The following is a 10000-nucleotide window of genomic DNA, read 5'->3' on the forward strand; positions in this document are numbered from 1 at the left end:
ATTTACTACCCTTTCTTCTATTTCCTCCAGCCCTCCTTGTTCTACAAACATTTTTGCACACCTTATGACTCCTTGGACCATCCCCATTCCTCCTCCACTCCTAGTTCTACTCTATCCTTCACTCCCTCCCACTCTTCTCTCAGCTTTTTCTTGTACTCCTCCTTTTCTTTCTCATTTAAGCAGTTCACTCTAAATACCTCTCTACCTTCTGAAAACTCACACACGCCCCTCCCTTTCAGTTTAGTTGCACTCAAAGCCAACACATCCATCTTTCTTCTCACAAACATACTGCCTATCTCTTCCATTTTACTCTCATCTGTACCACATCCACGCACATTAAAAGACCCACACCTTAGGATACTAGTTGGAAAACTCCTAGACCCTCTTATGCCTTTACTTTTATTTTTTATTTTTAGGAATGTCCCCTGTGGGGCTACAGATAGCAGGATTCCTAGTCCTAACCCCCGTTCCGTTTTTTATCGTCTTTTACGACTCAAGTGAGAAGACTTGGTGTCAGCATTCTATCCCCACCACAGGATAGGCGAAAAAAGGAAATGAATATTCAGAGAAATGGTACAGGACAGTAGCAAGGGGTTGGGGGACAGCATAACGGAGGGACAGTCGTAATATAATAGTGTCATAATTTCTCTATGAACAGAATATTCCTCTATCACAGACAAAATGATGTGTGGCTCTGGTCAGTAGGGTTGCCCCATATAGACCTTAAAGTATCAACTGCATGCTACTTTGCCACAATAACATGCAGCCAATACCCCAGACTAAAAGGTGAGAGGGAATGGGTGGAATGAATTTAGTGATAAACCAGAATTTGGGGAATGAGTGTAAACGGATGCCAAATTCACTAAAGGGAACAAAGACTTGGATTATCTAAGAGGCTATAATCCACATGATATGCTTTCCTTTTGACAAATTTTCCATAATCATCACCCTCATGCCCCTCTCCTTCTTCACTTCTGTACCTGTTTTATTCTAAATTCTATATCATAGGTGATCTATTGCTACTTACATTTAATTCTTCACATTAATACTCGTATTTATTCTACTCCTGGTCCTATTCATATCCCTTATCTAGATCTTCCAATCCTTAATGTTTTTCACACTCCCCATGTAAATAAATTGGTATAATTGGTTGTTCTATCCACCATATCGTTTACATAACCAAAAGTATTACTGACGCGGGCACTGAACCTTGTTGGACCTCACTAGTAACCTTTCATACACTTAAAGCTTCCTGTCTTTTGCTACCTTGCAGACCGGAACCGCGTGCCATTATATCATGACTGGAGACTAACCTCCTTTCGTAAATTTATAATTTTGTAATCATCAATTTCATAATTTCGTAATAGGAGACGGAGACGGAGAGGGGGGGAGTCGCCGAATTTATGAAGCGGCCTTGCTGTGGATGTGCTGCGTCTTGCGACACTGCTTCTGACCCAGGGCAGTGGACAGGATGCAGGGATGACCCGTCATCCAGGAGGTGCCAAGATAAGAGGGAGGGAGGAGGGTGGAGGGGAGTGGAATATATAGGAAATGGAATGGGTGGGAGTGGTTTCTTTGCCTTTTTCTTTTTGGCTACCCCCCGTGTAGGGGGAAAAAGCTTTTGGTATATGCATGTATGTATGTATGATTCTTTACTATAATCTACAGGTTGCTATCTCTCCTTTCTGTTGGCTTAACCGAAAGCATACTAGTCTTGTATTCGTTTAGTTGTGGGTTCGAATCCCGCACTCGTTTCCGATTACCAGCCCTGATAGTTCCAAAAGCACATAGGAAAAAGGTAACTGCTTCGGCCGATCTTATTCAGCGCCTCTTGGCGTAGGCTCTTCATCTTCTTCCTATTATTTCTCCTTTCTGACGTCTTTCTTAAGTCGCATGTTTACCATTTGTATTACTTCACCTCATCGGTGCGACGTTCTCCCAAAGGATTGAAGCAAAGGTTATTGCTGGCGAAATAATACTTCAGAGAGCACCTCATTCACTTCAGCAGACCACCTTTAAGTATTCCTGTATGTTCTGACTTCCTTGATGATTTTTTTGTGAGTTACTTTATCAAAAGCTTTCTCTAGAGCCAAGTAAACATAATCTAACAAAACAACATTCTTGCAGTAATGCGTTTACTCTTTGGAGAAAAGGTAAACTGAATTGAAACGCATTATCTCCCTTTCTTAAATCCTAATTGGTTATGTGACTATGTAATTGGTTATGTATTCCTGGTCTAAATACTTCACTCGAATCTTTCCTAATTCTTTAACACATTCTTTCACGATGTTCAAGGTTCCTATTCGCTATCTCTTATAAAGTTGCACCACAATAGCCATTTTTTCCAGTCATTGGCTCATTCCCTCATTTAGTGAATACGCAAAATCACCTTGTTTACTCTTTGCTCCTTACATCCACAACGAAATCTCATCAGATCCTGGGACTTTCCTCACAATAATTCGCTGTATCATTGCAAGACTGTCGTAACTCAAAAATTTCAAGTATAGAGTTACAATGGTTTATAAGAATGCCGAATAATTCTGCGTCTTTTGGTAATAAAGTCGTAAGTCAAGTGGAGCCCTATTTACCTAATCAAGATGGTAAGTTTTGTTGCTTAGGGTAAAATCATTAAAGTTATAAGACATAGATACTTTTAAATGCTTCTCCTGAAAGATCACGAAATTTGAGTTACGACAGTCTTGCAATGATGCAGCTACATATCCAATGCCTCCAGTTAGTTTTCCACCTTTTGTGTTTCCTTTCTACGTCATATAGCTTCCACGTTTTCAAAGAAAAATCCTGCATTTCCTTCAAAATGCTTTTCCTTGGTAGACACTGATTAGAAAAATCTTTTGTTATATTTTCTCCTGCGTTTGAGTACTTTTTTTTTATACTGTGTTCTCTTACCTCTTACCATCCGCCTGGTAGGATTATCTCCTGTCAGCCAGTGGTTCTCGTTTCCTAATTTCTCTCCATCTTTCTCTATCTCTGTAGACTTCATTTTGCAGTATCTCTGTAAGGTCTTCTCCTCGAATCACCAAAGCTTCTTTAACTCCTTCCATCCATCTTTTTCTAGGCCTGCCCACCGGTCTTCTACCTTCCGGCCGCATATGAAGTGCAGCCCTGGGCAGTCTCCCATCCTCCATCCTCTGCACATGTCCATACCATCTCAGGCGATTTTCTTCTATATGTTCTAGTATATTCTTTACATTCAATTCTGCTCTTATGTCCATGTTTCTCAATCGATCCAGTCTAGACACTCTTTTGATTTTCCTCAGAACTTTCATTTCTGCAGCAACGATTTTACTTTATTTTGCTTGTCATTGTCCATGTTTCTGATCCATAAAGCAAAATTGGTCTTAATACTGTTGTATACATCAGCACCTTACATTTTCTAGGGACATTGCGGTCTCTGAACAACACCGAAAGCATACCAAAGTTCTTATTAGATTTACTAATTCTGTTATTTATTTCGATTTTCTGATTATTCTGTTCATTAACTTTCACCCCAAGATATTCAAATTCGCTTACTTGTTTCAACTGGGCCTCTCCTATTCTTATTTCTATGTTCCTCTCCTTCCTCGTGATACTCATGACTTCCGTTTTATTAATGTTAATTTTCCTACCATTATCATTCATAACTTTATTCCATCTTCCTGTCATTTCTTGTAGTTCCTCTTCGCTGCTGCATATCACGGCAACATCATCTGCATATGCCAGCTTTATCGTGTTGTTGCCATGGTTTATTTCTTTCATACATCTGTCCATGAAAATTATGAACAGCAGTGGAAAAATCACTCCTCCTTGTCTTACCCCTGTCCTGACCTGGAACCATGGTGTATCCCCATCCCTCAGCTTCACTTTATTTTCACATTTCCTATATATACTCTTAATTGCCCTTTTCAGGTTTGCTGTAACATCGTATTCTTGATGCTCCAGTGCTCTCCAGATTTCTTCCCTAGGTACCTTATCATAGGTACCATATCTATGAAGATAGCAAACTTGTCGATGTTCCACTCCCTGTTCTTTTCCAAAACCCTTTTCAATGTAAAAATCATATCCACTGTGCTTCTTTGTGGTCTAAAACCATGCTGCCATTCGCCAAATCTTTCTTCTACAGCCATTCTCATGACTCTCATATACTTTGCCCACATGCGATAGCAACGATATGCCTCTGTAATTATTGCAATTTGTGCGGTCATCTTTTTTGAAAATTGGGCATACGACCGCTTTACTCCAGTCATGTGGTATTTCAGCATTTTTCCACGCGACATTCATAATTCTGGTCAACCAGTTCGCGCCCAACTCACCCATTGCTTTAATGAATTCTATATGTATCTCATCCTCACCACATGCTTTTCCATTTTCATTCTTTGGATAGCCGCCTGAACCCCCGCAACTGTAATTTCATCATTTTCACCTTAGAACTCCATCTGATTTTCTTCCTGCATTTCCATATTTTCTTGTCCAGCATTGAGTAGGTTCTTAAAATAATTTTTCCATCTTTCTGTAATTTGATTTGTTTCCACCAACATCACTCCATTTTCGTCCTTTACTGCATAGGCACCTTCGTTTTTCTCTTTTCTATAGTTTCTTGCCATATTGTAGAGCAGCTTTCTTGTTCCTTCCATATCCTCTCTCAAATCATTACCAATTTTTTGCCAGACTTCTGCTTTTGATTCCTTTTTAACCATGAACAGTTCTGCTAAACACCTTGAGTTCATCTTTACGTTTCTAAATAAGACCTCTCTTTCTAAAAAATAAAAAAAAAAAAAAAAAAAAAAATTCTTATCTGTTCCTCGCGTCTGATGAAGTGCAAAGCATCCAGTTCATAATTCCCACAACTCAGAATCTTTCCCATGGTTTTCTGTTGTTTTTGATGAGAATGTATGTCTGTTTCTGTGAATAGGTATTTCGCATCTTTATACCCGACAGGCCAATGGCTCAGCTTTAGGTGAACAAGGGTTGACTTGTATTGGCCAGCGCATCATCGTATCAAAAGAAGCTAAAGGTATCCATAACTACTCTATCCCAAGTCCCAAGCCCGAGCTGAATAAAGCCGGCAGGTGTCAACCAGAAACAATATACAAATCACTTGTTTAAAGGAAAGTTATTTTATTTATTCATATATTTCTGAATAAAGCCGGCAGGTGTCAACTAGAAGAAAATATACAAATCACTTGTTTAAAGGAAAGTTATTTTATTTATTCATATATTTCAGAATAAAGCCGGCAGGTGTCAACCAGAAAAAATATACAAATCACTTGTTTAAAGGAAAGTTATTTTATTTATTCATATATTTCTATAAATTTATTTTTATTTATTTATTCATTTATTTGTTTATTTATGTGTTTATTTTTTGCTCCGACGGAATATGAGCAAAGTATATTTTTTGGTCGACTTATCTAGTTTATAACATTACAACAAACTGGGATGTTTAACTGACATAAAACTCTAAGGTATTCTTCTATAAACTTGTGAATTTTTTTTTTTGAGAAAGTAATTCAAGGTCAAGGTGACTGAAAACTGGAAAAATATTTTCTCAACTTTAACTTGGGTAAAAGTTGTCCGATTCATTTGGTGCTATAGCCAAAAAAAAAAAAAAAAAAAAAAAAAGAAGAAAAAAAAAAGTCAAGCTCCGAGTTTATTCCAGATTGACTTCGCTCCAAGCTTCTTCAGAGGAATGAACAGTTATACATTAGCAAAATCAATTATACATTATACTTTATGAATTAGTTGTACATTAACAAAAAATAAATAGCTCGACCCTGAAAAATGAAATGCAGTCATTGCCTTTTGGAAGGCTTCACAATTGCAGATAGATGTTTACTAATGTAAGACCTCTATGAGTTCTTCCCTAGGAACCTTGGGTGACCTTGAGGGATTCTGAATGACCCTGAGTGACCCTGAGTGACCCTGTGTGACCCTGAGTCACCCTAAGTCACTCTGGGTTACCCTGGGCGACCTCGGGTGACCTTGGGCGACCTCGGGTGACCTTGGGCGACCTCGGGTGACCTTTGGCGACCTCGGGTGACCTTGGGCGACCTCGGGTGACCTTGGGCGACCTCGGGCGACCTTGGGCGACCTCGGGCGACCTCGAGTGACCTCGGACGACCTCGGGCGAACTCGAGTGACCTCGGGCGACCTCGGGGGATCTTGGGTGACCTCGGGGGACCATGGGTGATGACCTCGGGTGACCTCGAGTGATGACCTCGGGTGACCTCGAGTGATGACCTCGGGTGACCTCGAGTGATGACCTCGGGTGACCTCGAGTGATGACTTCAGGTGACCTCGGGTGACCTACAACTCGAAAACAGTTGCTGAGAGATATGTAGTATCATGTAGGGGGTTACATGTGATACTATGATCTACACCTTGTTAGGGCAATTCATTGTCAAGCTGAAATAAAACGATTACTGCCGGGCCAGGTAAGCACCTGGCAACAATTGCTTCAGCACAGAAATTTATCTTCGTTTTATGGTTTTACTTTATAATGGAACCTATATTTGATAAAAATGCGTAAGTTTTGTTTTTCGCTGACACGTGTTCGAAACCGCGCGGGTCTCGATATCAGAGATAACGCAACTCTGTTACGTCACTCATGGTCACAGGTGCCTGGCCTTCCCGCAGCGGTGACGTGATTTGTCGGTATATAATCGGGACACCTCCCCGTCACGACACTTTTGGACATCTTCGAACGATGTAAGTACATCAGTTCCGAAGTGTGATTTCATTTTTTTGATCCAAGATTCTTGACCTACGCTAATAGAGGACAAAAAGATCTTGAGACTTTTTTTTATTTATTTTCTTTAATTTTCGTATTCTATTCAAGTGCATTTCTATACCCATTTTCCGTTTTCTTTCTTTATGTGTGGAACATCCACAATTCATTTCAATAGACTGTATACAATGGATATTCATTGCTGTCAGTTATACAGTGAAGATCTTGCTGGTTCTCTATGTTTACATGGTAAGGTGCTTACAACTAAAGATGCTTAGTGGTAACCGAGGACGTCACCTTTACCCTAGGTACATAGGTTACCGGTGACCATCACTTGTCCAATATGTCTGAGTGCACAAGGAAATACAAAAAAAAAAAAAAGGGGGGGGGGTTCAGCGACTGCCAAGCGCCTCCTTGCGTAAATCCGCCACCAATCTCCATCTCCCTTTCTCTCCCCACCCTTCCCCTCATTTACTATATGGAATTGTACGGAGTCAACCATAACAAAACATGTAGAGGCACTTGACAAGGAAAGTGGAATTCGGTGTGTGTGTGTGTGTGTGTGTGTGTGTGTGTGTGTGTGTGTGTTTTCACTCAGTTACTCTATGGCACACATCATAAGGGACGTGTGTTTGTGTGATATTTTCTATTGTAATACTTGTAAACTTGCAATTTATTCAACAAAGAATGACTATTTTTAGCCTCTATTTCCAGGATGCTGCGAGTTATCTTCGTGCTGTTGTTTGCCTCCTCCGCCTGGGGACGGTCAGGTGAGTTTTCTTCATGACAATGCCGTTCTGGGTAGTGATCAGGAATTGACCCCCACGCACTGCCGTTGAGCCCTATTCGCGGTTATGCGATTTTATTTTATCATTATTATATCACTATTATTATCATAACTATTGTCATTATTATATGGAAAGGGAGAAGCGGAGGTGGAGGTAAATTGTAGATTGAGAGAAGCAAGTGCCTCGAGGGATTAAAAAGTGTAGAGATTATATGAAGGGGTGATCGTGCCGACAGCACTGTATGGGGCAGAGACATGAAACATGAGAGAAGTAGAGAAGAAAAGTTTAAATGTGTTTGAGATGAAATTTCTGAGAAGTATGGTAGGGGTTACAAGGCTGGATAGTGTAAGAAACGAGGTGAGGAAAAGAGCAGGGATGAAAAAAGAGTTGGGAGATAGGGATGATGAAAAAGTATTGAGATAGTTTGGACATATAGAAAGAATGAGCGAAGAAAGATTAGTAAAAGAGGTGCGGAAGGCAGAGGTGGATGTAGTGAACATGAGGGGGCGATAGAGGATGAGATGGATGGATGGGGTGAAATGCGCGTTGAGCAGGAGGGGAATGTATGTGAGAATCAACACCGTGTGAGATCGAAAAAGCTGTAACAAGCGAAACGTCCTACCAATAAAGGTTTCGATCTCACACGGTGTTGATTCTCACAGTCTTGTCGGCTTTTGCCTTTGTGTTTCAGGGGAATGTCTATTGAGTAGGGAAGGTAGGAGACAGGAGACGGGGGTGAGTAGAAAATGGGTGTGTATGGATGATACTGTGATAAAAGGGAGTGGATGGTGGATGGAGAGTTAGGGAGTGGTTATGTGTGAATGATATTTTGACGCAGCCCAAATGGTTTCTCCCCGTCTGTTATTTTTCTGCATGATGGGACGGACAGAATATGTACTATATATATCATTGACAATATATTGATCTAATTTATATAAGCCAGAACTATTATTGATAATTTTGCCATAATTGTATTTGATGATTCCTGACTATAATATTTCTTTGTTATATCTTTACACTACACAATTTTTGAATTTTTTTCCCAGTCAATAGGATGGTCAAATTCACGAATACGTTTAAAAAGGGCACTTGATTACTGGCCTTTATAAAATATTGTTCTTATGTTGTTTTATTCTAACCTCTAATTCTTTTCTTGTTTGACCAACATAATATTTATCACATTTGCTACAATCTATTTTGTATACACAGCCTATTGAGTTATCAGGGGAGTTTTTTATGACAAGATTTTAGAGGGTTGAATTATTTTTGAAGGCTACATATACATTGAAATTCTTAAGTACAGTGGGAATATCTATAAGATTTTCATTGAAAAGAAGTACTAGTAAATTCCTTTTTTTCAAGTTTTGCTTTGGTTCACATTTATCCAGAAAGAATTTGGGATATCTTAATAGTATTCTGATGTCATAAATTTTGCTAATTTCATCATCATCATATTCTGGGCTGCAAATGCGCAAGCCACGAAGGAACGTGGAAGAAAATGCTGAATTTTTTACCCTATCATGGTGAGCAGAATAGTAATGGATATACGCGTTGACATTGGTTGGTTTTCGGTGAATACTATATCTAAACTTTCTGTTGCACCTATGAATGTTACAGTCCAGAAAAGAAATGCATGAATCATTTTAAATTTCTACAGTAAACTTTATAGGAGGAACCAATTGATTAAATTTAGGCACAAAAGCACCAACATTTTCATTGTTTGGCCAAATGCAGAGAATGTCGTCGACATACCAAAACCATTTGATCTTTTTGGGAAGTATGTTTGTTAAAAGTTTTGTCTCAACAAATTTCATGTAGTTATTACTTAGAGCGGCTGATAGCGGATTCCCCATCGCCATCCCGAATTCTTGTAAACTCAAATTTACACTCTTTGCTACATATTTCAATAAGGTCAACAATGGGTTTAGTATCATAAAGATTGTGGTGCAGTAATTCTTCCACTAGAAATTCGAGGAGGTCATTAACTGGTATTTTGGTAAATAAAGAAGTAACATCAAAACTAATCATCTTAAAATCGGAATCTGCCTCAAGTCTATTCATTTAGACTGCGTTACTCTTCGTCCCTAGATAAATAGGATTGAGAAGCATGGGAAACTAAGAGCAACTGCATAAACAAGTGGCTTTTGTCCGACTTCCATTCTCAAAGGCGGTCTCCTAGTGCACCTTTTCAACTCCTCTTCCCTGAATTTTGTCCCACCCCTTTTTTTTTAAGTTTTATTCTTCTTCCTTTTCTTTCTCTTCTCTTTTATATTTCTTTTTTTTTTTTTTTATCTTATATTCTTGTTACTTTATATGTCTGATTATAATTTAGTCATTTGTTCTTGAGACCTTTTCCTCCTTTTGTTCCCCCTTCATTGCGGACATTTGGTCGAGCCTCCGTTGGCGTCTTTGGACTTTGTTCTGGTGATCTTACGTTTGTATTACGTAATTATTTTTTTTGCTACATTTGTATCATGTTCACAGCCGTATA

The 10000-nt window shown here is 39.2% G+C and overlaps 1 protein-coding gene across 1 annotated transcript in view; it reads left to right on the forward strand.

Annotated features, from left to right (window-relative positions):
* The first annotated feature begins 6580 nt into the window (after window positions 1-6580).
* The window catches only part of LOC143032399 (uncharacterized), a 16987-nt gene continuing 13567 nt past the window's right edge, over window positions 6581-10000 (forward strand). Inside the window, exons 1-2 of the mRNA XM_076197116.1 lie at window positions 6581-6702; window positions 7436-7491. Coding sequence (XP_076053231.1) covers window positions 6602-6702; window positions 7436-7491 — 157 coding nt within the window. The 5' untranslated portion in view covers window positions 6581-6601. The remainder of the gene's footprint in view (window positions 6703-7435; window positions 7492-10000) is intronic.

The sequence above is a fragment of the Oratosquilla oratoria genome, chromosome 13 (genome assembly GCF_046742065.1).
Source record: "Oratosquilla oratoria isolate Oo_2021 chromosome 13, ASM4674206v1, whole genome shotgun sequence".
NCBI classification, from domain to species: domain Eukaryota; kingdom Metazoa; phylum Arthropoda; class Malacostraca; order Stomatopoda; family Squillidae; genus Oratosquilla; species Oratosquilla oratoria.